Source organism: Styela clava, chromosome 14, assembly GCF_964204865.1.
Source record: "Styela clava chromosome 14, kaStyClav1.hap1.2, whole genome shotgun sequence".
Classification (NCBI taxonomy): domain Eukaryota; kingdom Metazoa; phylum Chordata; class Ascidiacea; order Stolidobranchia; family Styelidae; genus Styela; species Styela clava.
The window spans coordinates 322,205-348,048 of NC_135263.1; the positions used below are offsets into that span (position 1 = coordinate 322,205).

The following is a 25,844-nucleotide window of genomic DNA, read 5'->3' on the forward strand; positions in this document are numbered from 1 at the left end:
TTACGACAATTTCTGCCGAAAGAACAAAATACAACCAACATATCCGCCAAAGCTTTCGCACAGACATAAGCGGAAATCCCAAGTCAATGAAGCAGTGTGCAATCGATTCATGTCAAAAATTTCATTAAGCCTGATGCTTAGCTTATTTTCCCAACGAAATCTTATCGACCTTGTTTCAATCAATCTGTTTTAATCATCAATAAATTGCGGATGATAATGATAGGATTTAGCAGGTTCGTGCGAACCCGTCCTGAAATGACGTGAGAATTGGCGAACCCGTTCTTGTTTTTTTATTTTGGATGTTAGACAACCGCAGCCAAGGCCGGATTATGTCTTTGAAGGCCCTAGCTCTTTTATAAAGAAATGGATGATTTTCTAGCTGGTTTTCTAATCAAAGTGTACAGCGATATTACCCAAAGTATTTAAAAAATTAGAAGTTCAAAAATAAATGTTTTCCTTATTTTACCAAAACTATTTTTTTCAATTCTTTTGGGTGGGTTGAAGTCCCCGGTATGCGACCAGGAATCGAGCGAGCAAATTGTTGCCGAGCGTTTCTGCGGTATATGATTTCGACATCTCATTGGTTTTTCCCACTTCGGGACGAATAAAAAAAACAATCAGAATATCGTACCCCAAAACAAATCTGATTAGTTGAAATCATTCATTCTGCCGCCCATGATGACTAGGAGGTCAGCAAGTCTATTGCATTTGGCAATCTGATTCGTTGTCCTTTGAGAATTATCAGACGAGTGAGTTATTCCGACATCTTATCGATTTTCCTCTTCTCGGGACAGGTAAAAAAATCTTATATATTGAACCCCAACGACCGTGTTCCAAATATGATGGTGATGGGCTGAAGATCGGAGGGATGCCATAGGTCAGCGAATACGTGAACAACCGTACCTGACTACATATTTGCCAATCCTTAACTTCGACAGCCCGACATGGAATAGTAGATGGACTATAGATAGTTTACTTGAGAACTCCATAATACACACAAATTAAAAACGGATAATATTGAAGAGACTGTGGTTCGCCATGCGATTAAGTGAACCCATTGGATTTTGTCACCCCTGGTATACATATGTTATGATAGATATTCTATAACTGTCTACACCCGACATGTGCAAACCACCACCCGCGGGTCAAATCCGGCCCGTTGATTGATTCAATCTGACCCGCCAAAACCAAATTTTGATGTTTTAGCTAAAAAAATACCTCATTGAATTTCTTGATACTGCAATCAAATTTAGTTTTGGCACGAGACTTATTGTTCTACACTTTTGTTTTTGTAACACTGTAAAAACTGCTCATAAAATGTAACTTTTTAGGTCACACTCACATGGCCCGCCAGTCCAGGTGGGCCAATACTTGCCCACCTATGGTCTACATCAGGGGTCGGCAACCTTTTGTCGCTCGCGGGACAAAATAAAGGTTGCAAGTCATTGGCGGGCCGCACATATTTTTAGAAAGTTAAAAATCGAAAGGATGACCGATGAATCACATTTTATCACACAGATCAGAAGTTTCTGATCAAACTTTTCTGCGTTTTGTTGCCATTTGTCTAAATTATAGGCTCATTAAACGAGTAATTGTGAATTATATACTTGTTACGTTATAATATAATTTAGTCTACAGATAAATTCTTTTGCGTAATGAATATAATCGACAAAACAGCTATAATTTGTTACTATAATTCAGTGAAGCGTCGCGGGCCGGATCCGGTCTTCATGCACAAGAAAAATACGCAGATGCTTTTTAATTTATTCAACATAATAATGACGTCACCTAGCATTCGTCCATACTTACAGTCGCATCAAGCATGGACCATCTTCGGCTGATGGTAAAGCAGTTTACATATATACAAATAACAGTCAGTTTATCTACAGGACATGCTTGGGAATGAGATAATCTATCCAATTGCAAACTTTACCAAGCATGGTCTTATCAACACCTTCAATGGGATGCCAGTATTAGAAAAACAACAATTCACTAAATATTCAAATAAACAAACTAAATTACAAATGCCTGGGTCATTGGTAAGGCTGAAAGGGTATACAGACTATCATCCCACAGACTTGATGGCTTGAGTTATATAATGTTGTTTTACATTCGCCTTGGGAGATGTTTAAAAATAAGAATAAATATTCGGGTTTATAAGACATTTGTGCACAGTTAGGGGATTCACAAGGTTTGGGTTGTACACAATCCGCAGGTTATCGGTATATGTCGCTGCTGTGGTGAATATAAATATCCGCAAATAAATCTATAATTATTTGAATAGTTATTTATTATTATTCTTAAACAACCTCCACGGCGAATAAAAGTCAAAGTCATAACTCAAACTGTCGCATGCCAAATTCTGTGGAGCGAAAAGTCTGTAAACAATTGGGAAACATTCATGTTCGGGAACTCAAACTCTGTTCATGGGGTGAAATATGGCAACAGGTTAAATACTAAATTCAACAGATATAGAGAGGAACAAAATATAATACAATTTTTCTACAACACAATTGTCTGTCTTATCAGAGATGCAGGCTGTATATAAACTAAAATTACTGAAGCAAGCAATTCAACAACCTCGATAGCACAAGTTAACACAGCAAGACTCTTGAGCAGTTATCTTTACTCTTGCTACAGCATCCTTGCATTATATGCATACGGATTCACCGGCACAAAAAATATGAGAATGAGTAGTTAGTCCCACAGAAAACGATCAATAGCACTGATGCAGGTAGTTGCCAAAAACAAGACAGGGAAGATGAAATCCGCCAGATAACTGGCAATGGATGGGTCGTGGCAGTCGGTTTGTGCAGCTTTGTGTAGGGCAGTCAGTCTTGTGTAGGGAGTTCAGGCAGTGAAACAAATTCATCGATAAATGGTGTGGACAGAATATCAGCAGTATTGAAAAAAAAAAATCACACACGACAAAAAGCACAGAAATATGTACAACAATATACATATGAACATCAAGAAAACATGACAAATAAACATGGATAATTATGACACCTTGCACACCAGTCAATAAAGGCCCAGATTTAAAAGGAATTAGGTTGCAGTCTTCAGTGAGATTCTTGGAGAAAAAAACAAACAAGGTTTGCCAGGTTGGAATGACCAAACAGTTTAGTTTGTAATTGAAAAAGGCTCGCTGCATTCCAGTGGGATCATCGTAACAAGATACAGGAGGTATCATAGTATGGCCATCCCTTTCATATTTAATAATATATTACAATTCAGTTAGGCGGTAAAAATGGTCTCGGGTCTAGGTTCATGGATATGGTGTCGTTGAACGTTCTGAACAAAAAACTGAAACCATGAGCCAGCAATTTTATATACAAATCCGATTATGCCCAAATGCAAAAATAAAAGGATTCACACAAATAATTTATCCTTCTATCCTTCAATTTCAGCTTTGGCAGAATTTTAAAGCTATTCCCAATGCAACTCAAGTATAAGATTGAAACAAAATTGTCGTAAATGAAATAAATGTCCTCTCAATGTCTAAACACATTGAAAGCTTCAATAATAAGCAAGATTTTTTTAAATGTGGGCAATGCACTACTGAATGCACATTTTAAACATGTGATCATATTCAGACATTTCTGAAAAAAAAAAATAAAAAGAACAAAAAAGAAAAAAACATTAATACAATTGGAACTCATAGTGAATACAAATCATGATTTTAAGAAACTTTTTAATTCGAAGGCAGAAACATTGCGACTAGGGGATGACCAAGGGAGTTTGATATTCAAATCTATTCGAATTTCTTTATTATGAGACAATTTAGATTTTTTTTTCTAAAGATGATCTAACTGAGCAATCGATGTCTCTTCTTATGACCAAAGAAGTCTGAATTAAATTTCTAACAAATAAAACAAAAAGGGAGAGCCAATCAAATTACTGTTAATTTATGAATTCTGTATTTTTGAAATTCTAACTCATTAAATTGCATCAATTCCTATATATTCGGAAACTTTAAAATAAATCTGAATAGTGAATTGTAGGATTTCGCCCATCCCCGTACATTGATAGTAGGGACAATTCATACCAGATCAAATTTCAATATTCTGCAGAAATCAATATTCAACCCATAATTAATTTTACATTTTTGAATTTGAAAAAGCCCAGAATTGTTGTCAATACAAGCAAAAGCTTGAGCTAAGCAGCAGATTCAGCGTGGAACGTATAGAGGAAGGAGGGGGATTTATTTAAAGACATATCTCCGATAAAGCTGAAGCATACCACAAACCTAAAAATATCATGAACAAGAAATATCAAGATTGGCCAAACTCTTATTAAATGATATAAAATCAGATATCCTTTGCAAATTATTGGCCAAATATAGGCAAGTTTATCTACGGCCCATACTAAGATGTGATTGCGGGCAGCAGAGGTCAGGAGAGTTCAAATAATCTGCTAATAGAAATTCTTTGTGTTGGACGCATCTCCGCCTCCACCGAACCACATCCCTCCGTAACCTTTTCCCTTTTGACCTCTAGTTTGATATCCGTGACCTCCAAAATCCCCTCCTGCCCAATTTCCGACGGTGTATCCTGCGACTTTGAGTTGAGCAAATGACGTCGGTGGATGTTGGTACATCATTGAGGGTGGTCGATTAGCATTATGATCCCACTGTGGACTGAAATTTCCTCCGTATGAGGGGGGTTTCGGGGGATTCATGTTGGAGTATCCCCCCATGAAAGCAAATCCAGATGACATTTCAGGCGGGGGAGGAGGGAACGGGGTCTTGGCAACGTTGTAATTACACCCTTCCATTATCGCTTGGCGCATACGCTCGACTTTTGCAACCTGATCGACTCGCCCTTCACATAACTGAACCAAATTCGAGCCATCTCTCGTCGCAATTGCAAGTTTGATCTGAAATAATTTTCCATCGAAATAATGCCAAGGAGCTGCGACCATCGCTGGCACAGGTTCCCCACAGGCGTCGTTTGCCATCATTGCGGTTTCGACTCCACGCATGAATAGAGATGCAAGCAGCAGTCCTCGTTGCGTCAGTGTCGGAGTTTCAACATCCTGAATAAGATACGGGTTGTGCAGCATAGGTGAAACCGCTGTAGCGAGGAACGCATCGACCTCATATCGTCGTAGCAACGGAGTGGGAAACTGCATCAAATATCGCAAAATGCAGCACATGAACAATGCATGTCGGGGAACAAAATTCTGGTTCAGCATACTCGGAGTATCGCATCGAACGCAAGATAGAAACGCTCTCATTCTTCGATTCTTATCCTCTGGTTCACGGCCGAGCCATAATTGTTGCAAAGGTGGAACTTGCCAATCATTGAATGAAAAGGCTTCGGCGATCTCAGGAGTGAAAAGTAGTTTTCCTTTCGAAGCCCACCACTCTTTGATTAATATACGACGTTTCTGATTCGTGTTAGCAACGGAGAATAGAATTCCGTAAATGTTTTGTCGAAGTTGTTGATAGATCCCAGGTACTGGTGGCAGTTGATGATCATCTTCTATAGAGATTGGGATCTGAATTTCTCCGTGCGTTAATATCTGTAGGATACTTGGGTGCAGCAAACCCATCATGTGACGATGGTGAGCGATACGCATGACATCAGCACCAACTGTCGGAATTGGAGGTGTCGCAATATCTGAATGACGAATAGTAGTTTGCATCAAAGGTGGGATTCCGTTTTTCTTTTCTTCAATTTTCAGATTTTTTATTCCGTCGACCAAGTCTGCATCAGAGTCTTTGTTTTCATCCTCGGATGTCAGACTAGTGTCGTCACCGGAACTTTCCTCTTCTTTAACGTTAGTTTCATCCTTAGCCTGAGAATCCTCGTCACCTTTTGTTTCATCGTCTGTTTTAGCCTCCTCTTGTTGAGTCTTTTTCTGTGCTCGCTGATGCATGACGCCACGCCCCCCATTTCGACTTGCGGAACGAAAATATGTGACCGAGTCTTTGAGTCGTTGTTTCAGTTCAGCAGGATCACCTCGAGCACTTCGAAATACAAACTTTGCAATTTCATCTAAATCTTCAGGGTCGACAAGTTCGCGGACATATTTCGCAATAGCTGGGATAATAGTGCCACCTGGTGGAAGGTGTACACGACTGATTTTAAACTCAGAATCGCTTTGATCGGGTTCAAGTAATCGCCACTGGAATGTAGAAACATCTTCTTCCGTGAGAATATGATTTCCAAGCAACGTTGCCACTAGGGGGAGTGAAGATTGCGATATTTCCAAATGTTTTGCAACTTCGTCAAGAAGAAACTGGGTGGTTGTAATGACTCTACCATCTCGCGATAATTTCAAAGTGTGCGAGGAAAAGTAACGCGGAGGATCAAACACGATATAGTCAGCTGAATGACCTATGATACCGTGGAAAACGTTGCCACGGCAATATGACATCACTTCTCTGTGATGGTCCTTTATGGTCTGTTGAACACGAATACCGCAGTCTTGAAGTGCAAGTCGTAAGCATTGCTCTACACCTACAGGAGGTGTGAACCAAGCTTTGGGAGGGGGAACCCCCTTTCTTTGAATATGTCCAAGTATATTGCGAACATTTCCTTTGCAAATCATCTGATCTTGACTCCACGACTGCATTCTATCTTTCTCGAGACTTCCGTTGAAAAAAACAACAAGTTCGATATTCAAACAACGAGCAGCGTTGCTCAAAGCAGCCACAAATTGATACGCTTGATTCCACTGCCCTCCGCAAACCCAGTCAGTAAATGACCCCCCATAAAGACGATGCAAACAGCTTTCCGCGTCCAGGACCACAAAGAGAGGAACAATTTGCCCGGTAGGCATTCGGTTTTTACCGCCGCCTCGTTTTCTCCAGGCAACTTTATCTAAATCAACATTTATCGCAGCCTTTGGGCAGCTGGTTTCTATAAATTCTTGTAAGTCCTGAAGACCCATTATGACTAAATAACCCCAAAATTACCCCCGAGACCAAAATATATCTGAAAAGTGGGTAAATGAGGTAATTCATTAGAAAGGGAAACAAAAAATATACAATTTGAGAACATGTATGTATGTTTATTTGCCTCAAAAATGTAACAGTATCTGCATAATAGGTAAACGGTATAAAAGGTACATGTGCAAGACCTTACTGGCCTAAGACACAGATGTGCGACTTGCACCCCAACAAGTATAACTGCAGTTTAGGACTGCTGCGTTATAGTAGGACAACAGACATGAAATATACAAATAAAACTCTAGTACAATACACAAGACAAAGAGGTACGGGACCACGATGATATGTACAATAGGCAGTTTATGGCACGTATTTGATTTTGGTAGCGATGCAATAGCCTTAAAGGTGTAGGGTCATATCCTATGTTCACCTCACCCAGGGTGTAATATGTTGGGTTGGCAATGCGGAATCGCAAAAATTCCAGTTTTACAAATAACAGTATCTCCATACATATCGTTAGATATAAGTGGCTGATTGTATAGGGCCTTGTTTATATAGCAAATACAGTATTCTAGGAACAATAAACAATGCATAAGTTTAGCTGAGAAGCTAGTTTAACCTAAATGAATCTAATATTTTAAAAAACTTATGGCAAATCTCTCTATATAACATGTTTTCATCAGACTGAGATCATAAAAGACATTTTTCCTGTGTTGTGCTGTTTGGTCTACAGTGGAGAAATCAATTAATTGATTTTCTAAAAGTCCAGTCGCACTAAATTTTTCCAGGAATGTGGAGCTGAAGTCGGAGCCCGAAATATAATAATAAACCATAGTGTTATTCTTCAAAAGAAAATAAATCTAAATCCTGTCTAAATTTCAGGGAAACACGGTAAGAAGTGCTTGCTGTACAGTGTACAAAACTGCTATGCGTAAAAAAGCCACATAGTCATTCTTTGTGTAGCAAATTTTTGTTCCTTTGAGAAGGTTGTAAAAAGGAAACTTTCACAGATTAAAATTCAAATTCAATTTATTTTCTTTTGTTTTTTTGAAGATTTACGTAATCGAGTCGCCACCGATCCTAATAACCAGTATAATTGAGCCGAGCTTTCTACATCTTTTCACGACCCACTAAGATTCCTTTTGCGACCCGTAGTTTGGGAACCGCTGGCAGACTGGGCTAGATAAGAATCAGCAGTTGAAGGTCAGAGCAAAACAAGCAATAAATATGAAAAAGAACATTATTCAGTAATTCCTCTACACAGCCAGGCTAACATTTGAACGTTCATATCAGGGATATAATGACAAGCGTATTCCCAACGCAGAAATGTCAAGCATGATGTACGCCGCCATGGAATAATCTATCAACACACTTAAAATATGTACAGGCGTATACATAGCTATCTCTGACTAAATATATATTGTGTATAGAAGCTGCTGGAGAACAAATTTGGGATACCAGCACACACATTTGAATAACAAAGGTAAAAACGGATCGATAAAATGGAAAATAAATTATTACTGAGCTCAATATTTGGGTAACATATCTAAAACAAACATGCTACAGTAAGGAATCGCCCAGACCAAATAATATCATTACAGATTCAATCATGAAAGTGAAGACTTTTGAAAATTCATTCTGCGATAGATTGTCACCCAAATACAAGGAATTAAGTATATTTTTTCACAATAAAATTCAGAATAGTCCTAACAAGTTAAGATTATTTGAAACAGTAAAAAAACAATGCGATATTCTTCAGTCAGCATTGTGATAATGAAAGCAGGGTTAAAATAAATTATTTTATCAAACTATCTTTTCAGTTTTTGTTAGCGTGTGACATCTCAAGTATAGTTCATTTTTTCAACTAGTAAAATTCAATTGTACATAAATTCTGTGAAAATATTATTAATTACACTGGGTAAAGGAAGTCATGATGGATCAATATTGGTCAACACCCAAATTTCTAATATTGACTGAAATAAAAGAATATATATTGATATATCTGCCTTAAAATATTCAATTAAGATAGCCGTAATCATGACTTCTCCATACTGCCACACTACCATGACCACATTAGGATCAGAGAATCGTGACCTATTCCAGTCTTTGATGTAGCCATTATATCAGAATATAGATTTATATCCATTTATTTTTTGTGCATACAAATTATGCTCTTATGTGTGAATGCTTTGCTGCAATATTACTGGTACTGCATTACTGTACAAGGTATGATAAAAATTCGATACGTAATCTCAATTTTACTACGGTCACACGGTAATGTAGGGGGTCTCATGTAGTTTCGAAAAATAAAGCCCTTCAAACTATACGAACTGTCATCCAAGACGCGCAAACGAGCACCCGAAATCGAACAGCTATTTCCTTCCTTTTCCCATCGTGACGATCCCAATATGAGAGAGATCGATGGCGTTAGTCAGTTCTTTATCGTCGGCGCCGATGCCATTTCGGGCAATCGTACGCATGTTTGGCGAGCTCTATGACGTGATTGTGATGTTGTAATTTTTGGACGGCGTAGTCAGATGGGGGTTAGGATAGACATATCAAAAAATTGTTACTCTACGCCCACTAGAAGTACGTTTGGTACGAAACTACATGAAACCAGGGTTTCCGTACTGCAGAATCCCTTGGATTTTGACAAAAATAACACAGTTTAGGGGAAGAACACCGGATAAGGTGCTAGATTAACGTGGTAAAAGAATTTTCCATTAGATTCTAATAAAAAATTTGGATAACTGGCATAACCAACCACAAAAAAATGATTAGATTATGATGCCAGAATAGAAAAATAATGACAACATAGATAAGATCAAAATATGCATGTAACTGCTTTTCGTGTTATAGTTGAACTATGTATGTCTGAAGAAGTCTGACCTTGGTCAGACTAAACGTTACAGAAATATATTTGTGTTTGTGTGCAGCAAGACTCTTCAATCACTATAGATAAGATAAGTTTATTTCGACTCCATAATCAGCAAAAAGGCGATAAAATGGTTAGTAAAAACAAATAAATAAAAACTGATTATAAAATCAGGAGAGTAAACAAAACCTTGGATAAGGTTTAAAACGTACAGAATATAAGATGGAGGGTATTGCCAAAAAGAAGTGGTACGTGTTCACTCACCTATAACTATTGAATCAAATCATTCACACTCGCGCACACACAACCATAGGGCATTAATGAAATTTAAAATGGATGGATTAACATGGATTTGTAACTTATTTCAACAGCTTACCACGTATTTGAAATGAATTTAACTTCTCATTTTTAGCATTCTAAGAAACAAAATTAATATGATCTAATACGACGTTCTAGCATAATAACGTAGGTCCAGCATACAGGTACATAAGTCACCGGTACGTCCACAACTATCGAGTCAGGCTGCAATACGCCATGATTGCCGACGTTGCCTATGCACGCATTGCAACTACCGTTGCCAGTTTTTCCGCTAACACATCGATCACTGATATCAAGTATGAGCACAAAATTAAATATTTTTCATGCATATATCTACATATTTTAACCAAGTCATTTGTTGTCAGTAAATTTACAGCCCTCGTTGATAAAGAGACGCGGTCCATCCCCAACGGAGAACCAATGGATGACACACTGGAATAAAAGCACCACTGAAATATTTCACATATGCTGCGTTGTTCACTCATACGACCGTGGGTTCTGTTGGTGGCTCTCAATTTTGTATTTTTTTTTCCCTTGACGGAAAAAGTGAACCTGACTATAACTTTTTCACAAAAAAACAAGAGTGTTTCCTTTCGAGTACTTTGGCTAATCAGCAAGATGCCAACGGCGACGTAAGAGTTGGAGTTTTATCAAACGCTCACACAGTTTTTTCACCCTGTTTGGAAGTCGAGGGTCAAGAAACAGTTACTGTCAACGTGTAAATAGGATAGGATTTACATATTTTTCCCGGAGGAGGGGAAAGTCGATTAAACGGCTTAATAATATAGCGAACTACGGCCTCTCGTTCGGTTACCAGTTCATCTCGGGTATGGGATTAGTCAGCCATTTTTTTTTCGGAAGCATAGATTTGATTGCTGACACTTAAGCCCTGTTGTTCTGGCGGTGGACACAAAAGTACCCTGAATGTAAAAAAAAAATAAGGCCAATCACGTCTCGTGGCATCATGAATTCTCAGATTCTGTGACAACATTTTTTTTTCCATTTTGAAAATGCAAATTTTACTGAAACCTACTGAAGGTTGAAAAATTGGTGATGATTGGTGAACAATACTTTCCAATAAAACAGTTATGAATCGCAGCTATGAGATTACTGCATTAAGCCAGTTAATCAGCAGTTTATTTTTTTCGCCATACCGATAATACACTTTGTACGGAATGTATACAGAAAAAATATGAAAATGGTATTTCAGGGCGGTTATGAAATATTGGTTTATCGTTCAACATTGGTGGACTTATAGCCTGGCTACCATCTGTGCCTGGCTGTTACTCGCGAATCGTGAGAGCATTGGATATGGTACCTGTAAACCCGACCGTGCTCTTTGTTTATTTTGTATGCCAATCCGAAATGTTTAATTCAGTAAGTGAATAAATGTTTACTCTGACAAATATGATTTGCGGTAGTATTCAGAATCAATTCAGTACAGGCGCGAGATGACTTCTGCGCATGAGAGCATCATTCCCTTCAGCGATTGCACGGTCCAACCACGATCCAGTGATCAAACTTGAGTTGCATTTTTGCAATATGACGATGAATCGCTCCTAACAAGGACAGGTTAAAGCTGTCACTGATCTCTATTGATATATTAAAGAAGCTTTTCATAGACTTACTCCGCTGTCGAAGTTGTCCAAGCTACGGTTTCCTCTATCTCGGTTGCTTTGTTTCAAAGAAAGATTGATTGTAAGCAAAAAAAAATGTCGTGTAATCAGTAAATCGCTCACAAACAGAGCAAAATAACGAAACGGCCGAGTTTGTGTCTCACTGCAAATGCCGCAAAATAGATCTTCAAAAAATATACGTCGACGCTTATGGCGCCCATGTTACAAACGAAAGGATGTTTGCTTTGTGCAAGACCATTCATTATGGAAGGTTAGAATCGATAATAGATGGATATTTTGAGTTCGGTCATGGTATAAAAATAATAACAACAAACACCAGGCAGGAAAGCAGAATCAAATAGTTCGAATGAGTTCCAACTATATTTCTATTAGTGTGCAGCAATACTCTTAGGAGATATATTCCAATCGGCCTTTAAGCTTAATTTGAACAAGTTCGACTTTCAGCTACCAAGACTAATGGTTTACTTGTGCAAGCGACGTTTACGCTAAAATATAGATCTACAGCGTGACGTAAACTAATTACTTCCGGAAAGGCGGATGCGTGCCTAACTCGATGCTCAACGATCTGAAGCTTTGTGTCTGAGCTGCCTGTATTGATTGCGAAACATCGGGTAATCAGCGCCATAACCGCTATTGACGGTAGATAACTATCATAGCCTATCCGTCTGCTTGGTTCTCAGGCCATATTTGTAGCGTAAGCATAACACGTTAGTCAAAGCAGCTTTTCCAAGTTATAGCCGCAGCGTTATGCTTGCTCAATAAGAATTTTTGCGCTGCGTGCAGACTGGAATTATGTGCGCGCTTAGCTTTCGCAAGTGTTATAACTACTGGTGAAATTCAAAATTGGTACGGGTTCGCGCGAACTTGTCCCTGAGTGTCGTGATTATCAGTGAACTCGTTCTGGTTGTTCGTATATGTTATGCATTGTATTCACCTTGCGTAGTGACATACGTCCATTTTCTGAAACGAGGGAACCTGTTGTTAGTGAGTACGATACAAAAAAGAACCCGTTTTTTGAATCCCACCACTGGTTGTGAGGTTTGAAAGATTTTTTTTCACGGCTTGAAATAAGCTTCATTGATAGTTTCCCATGGCTGTAACTTCAACATGAACGTTCATAAATCTCTTGACGTTTTGAACACAGTGTGTAATTAAGTGTATAAGTGGTAATTCGATACTTCCGTAGTATGTGTACCAGGTCAGAATTAGACCATAATTTTATTTCAATTTTTCTTATTTTAGTTCTATTACGAATTCGGGGACTGTCTGTGTCAGCCAATTGAATATACCATAGGTTTCAGTTCCTTTACCCAATTTCATGTAAAGAAGGCGAACAAAATTACCTCGTTATTGGTACACACACTCCCGGAGCGCCGAAATTTCTGCAGGGAAGGTATATAACAGGGTGGTTCAAGCCCGCGGGCCACATGTGGCCCGCCGCTTTATTATCTGTGGCCCGCGTCACATTCGGAGAGTAATCAAAAAATCGCATTTCGTGTTGTTTCGTAATAAAATTAATCAGTAAATCTTTTGACATATTATTACATCAATAATGTCACTAAATTGACTAGTCTTATGGCTAGCTGAGGCAACTAGCGAAGTTGAATGATGTGCTTGGCAGTCTAAATTATTATCTGGCTTTCTATCTTTTTGGTCGGGAATATATGCTAACAATATAGGCATCATAGAAAACGAAAAATCGAATGCTGATTCTATTAGCCTGGGATGGATATGTCTGATAACTATGTGTTTGCATAATAAAAGTGTTTGTTTTGTATTGCACTGTTTACCTATTCTTGGCAATATTGTGGCCCGCGAACAATGCAAACATAATTTTGTGGCCCGCGAAGCCGACAACCTTGGACCACCCTGGTATATAATTTTTTTTTTTTTTTTAATGTTTCCACAATGTGGATTAATCAATAATTGAAGAATAAATAAAATAATATATGAATATCAATAAACAAGTGTATACAAGTGACAAAACAAATACATTATCAGCACAGCAGAATAGTTGTTCCATAATAGTTCATTTTTCCATATAATAGTCCATTGGTATATAACTTAAAATCATAAATCTTTACAGAGGCCCCACACCCCTCATATGTCAATAGAGTACAATCATTTGTTGATACGCGCTATTGAGCATCCATGATAGTTTCGGTAATGAGGACGATTTGATTGAAACGCTTATACTGATATCAACTTAACAATTGCAGAGGTAATTAGTTAATTAATCGGGGAAATAACAACCGATCCCCGCTGGTCGTAAACGTCTTTAAAAAAACAAAGTAAACGTCTCTTATGGTTTACTGTTGTTTACCATCGTATTTACTACGCTATATACCAGGGATGGCGAACCTTTTTTGATGAATGGATCAAAAAATATAGTTTTATCGCGGAACAGGAAACAGTGAGTCACAAATATTTAATCAATGTTGGTATCTATAAGAAACGTCTGAAACATTTTTTAAGCTTCTGTTGGTGTTGTTCTCGTATAACCCCTTAAACAGTCTGCAGATGCACTTTTGAAAGAGACAATACGTTGCGAGAAATGAACAGATCAATTGCATTGTTATGACATGCTGTATAACGGTACACGGCCGTGCAGACATGCGTCCTGGATTATGGGTTTTGAAAATTACCTTTCCAGCCCGGAAATTAGCAATTTGAATATGAGCTGTCGCAGCCCTGACTGCCCAACTGACGGTACATTTTAATGGTTTAGTTATTGTTAGATTACTTTAAGGCCGGTTTTTTCAATTTTTTATCACTGATATGTTACTTTTTATTTTATTAGTGCCTTGACACGAATAAAACGCGGTGGGTCTCTTTGTGACCCGCGGGTCAGTGGTTCGCCATCCCTGCTATATACAATGGTGGCTTTCTGGGAATACCTGCGAACCCGGTCTTGTTTTTTTCGTTTGGCGACCTCAGCAGATGAGATACGTGCACCGTATATTTGCGTCATGTTGAGGCTAATTAGTAACATATCAGTACATAAATTTTCTGAAATGAGAGAACCCGTTGTTAGTGAGTTCGATACATTGAATCTCACAACCGATATGTACACAATAAACATAGACAAAGGCAAACATTTCGCATGGTTTAGTGATCTCGCGTATAAGTTATTAATGCTTTGTAGAATTTGTTCATGCGACCGTGGCGTTTTATAGGTTTGTTTGGCAACGGCAAAGCAGTCGAGGTGGATAAATATAAAGCGCAGCCGATGTTAGAAAACGATTTGTCGATGTTTCGATTTTTTAAACAGGAAACTTCATCAGGGCATGATATGAAGAAGCATATAACGTATACACATATAGCAAGGAAAATTGTCGAGGCGTAAAATCAAATCTAAAAAGACGATAGTTCAAAGTTCAAACAAGCCGGAAAGCAGTTTTATAAGACCTGATGTATTGACTCGGATTGCGTACTTATGACTTATGCCCGTCGGCGTAGAGATTTGTTAATTCGCATTGCGAGCATGGTGAACGAATAAGCCACACCTCGGGAATGAATAGTTGAGAGTATTGTTTGCCTAAGACCATGACTGAGGCGAAGTCGTGGTAATAGTTTAAAACAGTAAACAAAGGGGTACTCCTGAAGTATGCGTTCCAAGATGGCGGACACCGGAATGTAGCATGTGTACCAGGTTAGGGTTAGGCCATAAACAATAAACTTAAGTAAACAAAGTTACTTATAAGCAGCTATGCATTGTCGACACCGGTAAAATAAGTTCCATTCGGATCAGATAATGGTCTGATAGACAAAGTTAATGCAAGGGTGCCTTTTCAAAAATCACAAATGCAATCAAGGCTAGGTTGAATGTCAAAGGGTAAGGCAGCTAATGGGAGGGTAAACTCTTCAATGAACACGCCGATCGAGGTTATTAAATCTCTCTATGATGAAATAAAAGCTTGGTGGATTGCATAATACTAGTATTGCACGCACCGCTGCAATAAATCTGTATTTATTTTCCCAGTTTCATTATTTATTTTGGTAACATGGCGTTATTACGGCAAACATTCAAGTCCTGTAACTTGACTACAAGATTTATTCATGGAAATAGATCGCGTGGTTACGTGACGTCATCAGACCGACCCCGGATGCCAGAATGTGAGTTTGAATTCGAAGGATACGAGTGAGTACTTCGACTAGTTTGGTTGATTTGTTGAATATTAGCAATCACTATTGTCTAACAGGCATTTCAGAAAATGTGAGACGCTTCATGAAAATTAATTTATAACCGTCGCGGATTGTGCTTTCTATAATAGAATAGGAACATGGCCATTTCTCGCGGCAAATCCTAGCCTCTAACCCGGCTTACAGCCCAGGTCGGATTGTTAATGCTCATCTCAGAGTTTTCCAAATATTTTGGGCCGCTGACCCTTATTTGAGAATTCTAATTTTGACGAACCCTCACGCTCTGCCGTATTAATTTCAGTGCCAGAAGAACGAGCAAAGATAATGTTTCATTTTCATCACAACACAAACGATAATAATGTGATGAATTAGGCTGCTTTTCACTGCACAAATTTTCGATTCTCGGAGCAATTCGTGACAAGCAAACCTATAGATCGGACGGCAAGGGTCGGCCTGTATTTTGTCATCCTATTTATAGAGATGAAATTGCTGCCTCACGAATGTAGGTCGTTGCAAAGGGATTTTAATTGTCTTTTCTGAGTGCAATGGATATTCGTCCGCAACGCCTAACCAATATGCAATTTCTCTTTAATTGAAATCAATCATTAAATATCGATCAGACCTTTTCATGTCGTTGCGAGACCCCCTGTGCAGTTGTCACGAACCCTCGGGGGTACGCGGACCCCACTTTGGGAAACCCTGGCTTATAGGATAGGATTTACATATTTATCCCGGGGGAAAAGTAAGCCGATAAGACGGCTTATCCATATGGCGAACCACGGCCTCTCGTCCGGTTACCATTCCAAGTCGGGTATGGGATTAGTTTTACTGTATTGTTTGTTTTCGGAAGCATGGACTTGGTGGTGGAGGAAGCCGTAACCGACCAGCGGTTACGTGAACCACCCAACGACGGCGAGAAGTCCAGCAATCCTCTCGCACACAACTATCCCGCATGGGATTCGAACCTGCGAACCCACGCAGAGTAATTAGAGGTGCGATAGCGAGCGTATTCCTAACGCTTAGCCCGTTGAGCCACACCGCCGTGATTGTTCCGCGTGCGCGGACTTTTATGACGGAGAGCGTCGTAATCGACCATCGTTCACGCGTACCACATTGACTGCAAAAAGAAACAGAAATCCTTTGCATCAGGGGTGTCAAACTCATGGGTTATCGTGGGCAACATTGCATTTTTAGAATTGTTTAAAGGGCCGCAAACATTTTCTGGTAAATCTTTAATAATGTATACTTGAAGTATATTTTTAGACAGGTGTACTTTGTGACATATATTGTGATGCAATTGAACAGCCGAATAAAGTTTTGTTATTTTCTTGAATTTTAAATGCCATTTACAAATTAAATTTTTCATTTCACTATTATTTCAATTTACTGTATTTATTACATAAAATCATAATTTTTTATGTACAACTATCCAAATCATTTTTGAACAAAGTTTTGATAAAGAAAGAATAATACCTACACTAAAAATGACTTAATCTAAATATATAGACTTAAAATTTACAAAAATACTGAAGAATAAACTCAGTGTTTTTTTTTTATTACATATGTCCTGACGTTTGGCATCTGTTTTGTGCCACCAGCTTACTATTATCAGATTTTACAGTTGCAACTCTAATTAACGAGGTCACTTGATCATCGGTTACTCTGGATCGTTGAGAATGTTTGATTAATTTCAGTAGAGCAAAAATATTACGTTTATCATTTTTATGTATAGATCACTAAACAAGAAAATGACTGATTTTTCGGACCAGACATTTCCCGCCACATTTCCTACCAATACGTGGCACAGGACCTCCCTGGATTATGAAAAATATTGATCTTTAGTAACTAGGTAGTGTATAATTATAATAATATACAACCACATAAAAATTTCTGTTTGAAGTTGATTTTTAAATTTGTCATATTGACTGCTGATCTTATTCTGATGATGTCTACTTGTATTGTATTCTTTCATCGTACTGATGGAAATATGACAAATCAAACAATGTGCTTTAGAAATTTGAAAAATGAAGAAATATTGCCACTCCCTTTTTTCTTCAAAAATGTCACCTTCTTCATGTTCACTGCGTTTTATTTGATCCCTGGAGTATTTTTTCAAGTATTCTTTTGTAAGCTTTGTGTGTATACGTAATTGGGTCAAATTAAAAACAGAAAAAAAAAATTTTCAAAGACTACTTCAGTAAATTGTCGTTTTCTGTGGGAATAATCAATTTCACTTTGAAAAATGTAATATATATAACTATATATATATTTAAATAAAAAAAAATATTACAATTATTGTTAAGCGTTCGAGGGCCGCATTGGAAGTTCTCTGGGGCCGCGAGTTTGACACCCCTGCTCAACATAATTTTGCATCGCAGGATTCGAACCCACGCAGAGTAATGAGCGATCGCCAATAGGATTCAAATAGTTGTCTGTATGACGGTGTCGAACATCACCTAATGTGCTATTGCCACATCGACGCAATAAAAACAAAATAGCGTATTTAAGGAATGGATTAATTAATTAACAACGAGATCGCTGACTTATCGATCTAGCGGCATGTATCCTTCACTCTGACTCAATGGCGTGGAAACTTTTTCGAAGGGAAACTTGCGCATCGCACACACACACTCAGCACATGCGCGCTCTCGCCTAAAAAATCCAGGTCATACGCGTCTCTCGTAGATCCCTTTATCACTAATCAATTAATAACTCGCTAATTATACGACATAATTCATCAAAAATCCATGGGCTTTTGGTCCGAGATATGATGAATGCACATGCAAAATTTGGAGCAGATTCAACCTCGCTTTCGTGAGATATCGCGCGTATCTAACAGACAGACAAACAAACAAACAAATACCTATCAACATACTTACCGATCAAGATCGATAAGTAACAATGACCAGAGGGCCTGGGTTTCAAATCTGTCGGTACCTATCTTAGGTTTGATTTTAGGTTTGCGTGTACAATTAAATGCGATTTTGTTAAAACTTTAAAAATGTGACGTAAACCAATTCGGTCATACAGCGGCTAGTTGATATATCAGGTATTATCAAAATGATAGTATTACAGCTTATTTGTGTTTTACACTCATTGTCATCGACCGTACAATTTACATTGATTTGATGCAAAACGTGTTTTTGCTAATTGCCTGAGGCCGCAGTGACTATTTGAGACAATACGAGAAAAAAACAAACGCATGCAACGGCGCAATTGCTTTATCCCCTTTATTTAACATATCCCCTCGTTTAATTATGGCTCACCAAGTATATATATATACACGCAGTATATTTACTATATAGAAATTTCTCTGAATATAAACCATATCGTTTACGGATGTTTTGTTGCGAAATAATTGACAATTTTTTGTTCAACAGTGGGAAGCATTATGACCAAACACGTACATTGCATGAAGAGAAGCTATCGCCGTCACTGTCTCCATATTACAGCAGACCATTGCTCGCCACACAGGTATATTATGTCGTCAGTATTTACAGAACGACATCAGGCCACCTTAAGCTATGGGCACTCACTTCCATAGGCGCCGCGTTAGATTATTGTAGTTAACCGATATAAATTATAACAATACGACATTGGCGATATATACACGGACTGACTTTTCGCCACGCACAAGGCTTTAATTGAAGTAATTTTAATCGGGATTTGCGACTTAGTTAAAATGTAAAGTCGAATATATTTTCTATCACAAAATCCTAAATTTCATTCAGTATCTCTGTCTACGATAGGCCCCGCATTAGCTAAAGCTTTGTACGTTTCGAACCTTACTTTTGTTTTCTCTCCTGATTTTGTAATCGTCTTTTCTTTCGTTTTTATCAATCATTTTATCGTCAGTTTTGCGATTACGGAATCGAAATAAACCTATAGTTGTAACACGCTTGCTTTTTTTAATTTGATTTTCTATTGAGTTAAATATCTGCGAAATCTCTAGTTCAGCAAACCCATTATAGCGATCAAACAAGCCCTTAAAATACCTCCCAACCTTTGTTTCAGGGCCGAATGCAATGGATTTGGGATCAGAATGGCAAGCGATACCTCGATCTATTTGCTGGGATTGTTACGGTCAGCGTAGGTCATTGCCATCCCAAGGTGAACGAGGCCGCACAAAAACAAATGGGAAAGTTATGGCACACTACCGCCATCTATATGACTCCGCCAATATATGAATTCACTGAGAAATTGGTTGCAACTATGCCTGGAGATTTGAAGGTGAGGTATGAGGTCTAGGCGATCGACTCAACTGGAATAAATATTCGATTCAATTCTGAAATCACCAGGTAGTCGAAAATGACCGTCCATGAAAGTAAGGATATATTTGCCTTTGATCTGTCCGCAAGATGAGAATGCCTATATGATGGCTAGGGTGACCGTACATTTGAACCCACGTACATTTGAACCCATGCGTATATCCACGGGTTCAATCTATATGCGGGTGCTAAAACCCATGGGTTAGGGTTAGTATGGGTTTAACTATCCGTGAAACAAAAAAAATTCCATAGGTGCAATAGCATACAGGCGCAATTGTCATGGGTTCAAATGTACGTGGGTTCAAATGTAATGGAACCGATGGCTAGACCTTCTTTGCAATGACCAAGGCTATGGTTACCGTCCTCATGCGTATGTATGAAATGAATGCAGAATGGTCATTACAAGCAAAGCGGGGTACTCCTCAGTGTGTGCCCGGTTAGGATTAGGTCATCATTTTATTCAGATTTACTTTATTTTAGTTCTGTTACTGTCTGTGTTAGCCAAGTGAATATACCCCTGCCTAAAGATTTAAGTCCCTTTACACAACTTGATGTAAAGTAGGCGAACAACATAAGTTACCCGATGGTGTTGACTGTTGAAACTGAGTGTGTTGTGGTCGATAATAAAAACAACTGGTGGTTCGAATCCCAAGCCCATATTGAGGGTGTAGAGTAGTTTGTGCGAGCAAGGTTGCCTCCCAAAAAGAGTCGCTTTTTACTATCGGTTGCAGCTTGTGCACAGCCGTTTTCGGGTTGAAGGTGTGCGAACGCCCCGTGCAGATCACCTTGGAGAGCGAAAAATTTAAGCAATGGTCGTACATTTCTTTCATATAATGTTTGTAAAACTCACTGTATTTCGGATAGGTGTATCCGGAATTGTACTCCAACCATCACTTTTTGACAGGTCTGTATTCTTGCCAACAGTGGCTCAGAAGCGAACGACATGGCTTTGATGTTGGCGAGGATCCACACAGGAGCGTTTGATGCGATATCATTGAGGAACGCGTATCACGGTGCCGGGCCTTATACGATTGGACTGACTGCCCACGGAACATGGAAGCATTCATACGCTAATGGGTTTGTATTAGTAGAAAAATAATATTGTATGTGTTTGATTTTCTCGCTTTAGCCCAAACAAGCGGGCTCCAGAAGTATGTGTACCAATATGGAGGTAACTAATTCGCCTACTTCACGCCTACTAACTAATCGCCTACTTTACAGCAAGTTGTGTAAAGGGACTGTAACCTATGGGCATGGGGTATATTCACTTGGCTAACACAGGCAGTCCCCGAACCCGTAATATAATTAAAATAAAGAAAATCGGAATAAAATTATGGCCTAACCTGGTACACACATTACGGGAGTACCCTAACAAGGCGCCGCATTCACGCATGCAGCATGCATTCACTTATACTGAAGGAGATGTCATAGTTTTATCGAATGTTGAATTATTCCGAATCTGTTTGTTGGGGTTGTGGACCAGGGTTCAAACCAAAATAAGTAAACAACGGCATTAACATGACTAACGGCGCTATCACCAGACTAGATAGCGGCGTGAAACTGGGCAGGTGATGCAAGCTTGAGTGCTTAGAACCATATTTCCCAGCTATGGAGGAATTCGAATTTTGTCGTTCTTTGGAAGGGATTTCGCATTTGATGCAGTACTACTAATATTCTTTAGTTCTTTAATATTATTATAGCGCTCCCGGAGTATGTGCACTAAGATGACGCACAACCTGAACCCTAACCTGGTACACTTACTATGTTCAGGTTGAGCGCCATCTCGGTGCATATAATTCGGGAGCCACCTTATTGGTAACTTTTTGACCTTTGGAGAAGCCAGCAACTGCAGGTATACAAAGTGGGTCTTCTTGGGTTTCCCATATTTAAGTATATGTGTTGTATGGGCGCTCCCGAAGTATGGGCACCAAGATGGCGCACAACCTGAACATAGTATGTTTACCAGGTTACACATACTTCTGGAACTACGTTGTATGTTATGTAAAAAATTATTTAGCAAAAGGATCAAAAAATAATTTCCTTTTTCACAGATTCGGAATCCACCATGCAATGAACCCCGATCCATATCGTGGGGTCTGGGGAGGGTCGCATTGCCGGGATTCCCCGGTTCAGGTGGATCGAACTTGCAGCTGCGCGGAAGGACACTGTATGGCGGAGGATGAATACATAGGGCAGCTGGAAGAAGTCTTGAACTATTCGGTACCTCCGAAAATTGCTGCATTTTTTGCTGAATCGATTCAAGGAGTTGGCGGTTCCGTTCAGTTTCCAAAAGTAAGGAATAAACAGCTAACAGTATATGATGGACAAATCCAAATGAAAGGTTGAATCCGAATATTCAGTCTGTTCATATTCATCGCGGAAGAGGAAAGCCAGTAAGATGGGATGTCATAGGGCAAACCAAGGCCTCCTGTCCAGTCGGCAGTTTATGTAGGTGTAGGTGATAGGAATAGTTAGGCCTGATATTATATGATGAATGAACTCAAATGAAATGTTGATGCCGAGCTTTCAATTCGATAGGTTTTCGTGTTTATCTTTAGAGGTGGTCAGACGGCTTAATCATATGGCGAACAACAGTCTCTTGTCTGGTTCGAGCTTAGAATTATTTGTAAATTATTAATAAATTTGGCGATTATTGCGAGCATGTGCCTGACGCTTGCACGATATACAACTGTCGAACTTATATTTTATGACCATAATTTCAATTCTATCTGCAGGGGTATTTGAAACGAGCCTTCGAACTTGTCAGATCAAGGGGAGGTTTGTGCATTTCGGACGAAGTTCAAACAGGTTTCGGACGGATGGGATCGCATATGTGGGGGTTTCAAACTCATGACGTAATACCGGATATTGTAACAATGGCAAAAGGTAATTTCCGGTTCCATACGGTTTTATGACTTACTAGAAATTTAGGTACTCATGTAGTATTTGAACCAAGATGACAGACACCGGAACATGGTATGTGTACCAAGTTGGGCCATAATTTCAGGTACAAATACTACGGAAGTCACTTGGCTAGTCCCCGAACTATTAATAGAACTAAAATAGGGAAAATTGGAATAAAATTATGTCCCAACCTGGTACACATACTACGTTCCGGTGCCCGCCATTTTAGTTCACATACTACGTGAGCGCCAAAATTTAATAACGGTTAACGGTCTTCATCGCTGAGGCATAAAGCTCCGCTAATCTACCTTGAGGCACATATGTTTTCTCGTGAAACTAGGACCCTATTGTGAATTCCTAAACAGCTTGGCGTAAGGAAAGCCCCTAACCCCCCTAATAATTTTTTTTTCAATTCATCCAGAACTCTCCTATTGTAATAAAATAGTACATGCAGAATAAATATGTTACCAATATAAATCCTTTTTTGACTTTTTGACAAAAGATAACGGGCCCTTTCATAAGAAAATAATGCAGTACATGGTATAGTACTTGATGAATGCTAAAAAATAAGCAAAAATAGAAAATGTATTATTGAATTGATGAAAAACAAACTTACACGACAACAATAACACATTGTCCAAACTTAGAGACTTAAATAAAAATGCACCATAAAAAGTGAATTTGTCTTGATTAGTTTTTTCTGTGGACTCATTATAGCGAATGCCGCTCATAGGTGCCCGTGGATCCCATTCTAAGAATCCGTATTGTGCATATTGTTGGACACGTAGTGGACATAACGATCGTTGCAATATTATGTTGTTCTTGTTGTTTGACACAGAATAACACAACTAGTGGAAATATTAAAAAAACGCTTTTCTCTTCGAATACTGGACCAATTGCTTTGAAATTTTCAGTGGTTGAAGATAAAATTTTTCCCCAGAAGGCTATTACTTTTATTCATTTTAAATATTTCTGTTAGCTCTGTGAGATTTGTTTTTGTTTGCTATGACGTCATTAAACGTTCTGCGGACATCGGGCGCCATTTTGTGTCCTACTCTACTACTTAAATTTATTTTTAGGAATCGGAAACGGGTTTCCAATGGCTGCCCTTGTTACAACTCCCGCAATAGCGCAAGCATTGAAAGGAGTTTTACATTTCAACACTTTTAGCGGGAATCCTGTCGCGTGTGCTGTCGGCAGCAGTGTATTGGATGTAATGGAAGAAGAAAAAACGCAACAAAGATGCGCGGATATTGGAACTTATTTCCTAGAAGAGCTCGGAAAAGTTCGAGATCAATATGACGTAGTTGGTGACGTCAGAGGGAAAGGACTAATGATGGGAATTGAACTCGTGGCCAATAAAGCTACTCGAGATCCACTATTGGGTCCAGATTTTGTCAAAATATTCGATGAAATCAAGGATTTAGGGGTTTTAGTTGGGAGAGGCGGTTACTATGGCAACGTATTACGCATCAAACCCCCAATGTGCATCACAGTAGATGACGTCAATTTTGCGGTTTCAGTTTTCAGGCGAGCCTTCCAATCTTATCAAGACAGACAGGCTTGAGTTCTCTGGGACTTTGCAGTTTGCACACCCCTTACCTTGGTGCCTAATTAAAGCTGTTGGCATCGCAGATTACGCATCTTGCGTTCAACCCCAATCGGCCTTACCCAAAGTTAAATAAGTTGGGCAGCAAATGCCGAACCCGAAACATTCATGTCCCTCCACATAATAGTAGCTCCCATGGAGCAAAATGCAATTTTTTTATCCATAAGGGGTAGAGAATAACAAAAGTTAAGAACAATCAAGTTTCGCCAAATATTCTCATTTCACGATGCCTCCATGGCCCTTGCCACATTTTCTGCCGAAAAATCATTGTTCACTTCTCACGACACTTTTGCTTTTTTCAAAATTATTTTTCTATTTGTGATTGTCGGATATCATCTCGTTCTAGTTGATGTATAAGTATGTACGTGAAATATATTTAGAATCTAGTATGTTGAAATATATCGTTTATCTTCCGCTTGAGAAGTTCATTATAAGCCAGTGGTTGTCAACCATTTACGGGTCGTGCGTGGCCCCCTTCCGGCGCCTTTTTGCACTCGTGGCCCCCCTGTTCGTCATTTCAAAAAACTAAACCTGTTGGATTTTAATATGTTTTTACGACCTTTCATGGAATGCAAACCACAGACAAGAAAGTAAAAGCTTTTTAGTATACAATCATGGGAATCTTGCGCTTGGGACTGTCTGACGAGGTTTCTTATATTGGACAACGGTTTAATATGGCCAGACGAATGTCACTGTCAATATCAAGACAGTTTCTAGATTTTGTGGGTAAGAATCTGATATGCCACTTCATAGATGCATTCAAGAGCAGGTTCTTCCTCTGACAAAACCGGACCTTCCACCCGGGGATGATTTTTTGTCATGGTGGTTTTGGAGTTTACGTGAACGTGGTGTTTTATTGCTAATTACATACGAGCAATGCAGGCATTGGACACATTCTCTGTCATCTCGATTTACTTTGATAAAGCCAAAGCCAACGTAACTGTCGTTCCATTTTCGTATTTTGGGCATTAGGAATTTACAAATGGGTTTTTGCATCTATAATACCATAGCGAAGGTTATCTCACAGTCTGGCGAAATTGCCCGTCTACAGGTTAGACGGCCTACCGGCGAACTATTTAGATTGGTAGATTCCAAGTTCCATAGTGATCAAACAATTCACGGACAAGAAAGTGAATACACCCTGCGACCGCAAATAACCTATTCAGGCAATGAACGGAGAATTTTATTTCAA

General features: G+C 38.9%; 2 protein-coding genes across 2 annotated transcripts; one reads left to right on the plus strand and one right to left on the minus strand.

Annotated features, from left to right (window-relative positions):
* Positions 1–1,744: 1,744 nt before the first annotated feature.
* LOC120340480 (constitutive coactivator of PPAR-gamma-like protein 1 homolog) lies at positions 1,745–6,943 on the minus strand. Its single transcript, XM_039408751.2, has one exon. The coding sequence runs from the start codon at positions 6,898–6,900 to the stop codon at positions 4,417–4,419; it is 2,484 nt and encodes an 827-aa protein (XP_039264685.2). The 5' UTR covers positions 6,901–6,943; the 3' UTR covers positions 1,745–4,416.
* Positions 6,944–15,714: 8,771 nt separating this feature from the next.
* On the plus strand, positions 15,715–25,606 carry LOC120341470 (alanine--glyoxylate aminotransferase 2, mitochondrial-like). The gene is made up of 7 exons (XM_039409978.2): positions 15,715–15,869; positions 19,252–19,345; positions 19,886–20,101; positions 21,044–21,216; positions 22,191–22,431; positions 22,875–23,025; positions 24,123–25,606. The coding sequence occupies exons 1-7, from the start codon at positions 15,733–15,735 to the stop codon at positions 24,608–24,610; spliced, it is 1,500 nt and encodes a 499-aa protein (XP_039265912.2). The 5' UTR covers positions 15,715–15,732; the 3' UTR covers positions 24,611–25,606.
* The last annotated feature ends 238 nt before the right edge of the window (positions 25,607–25,844 follow it).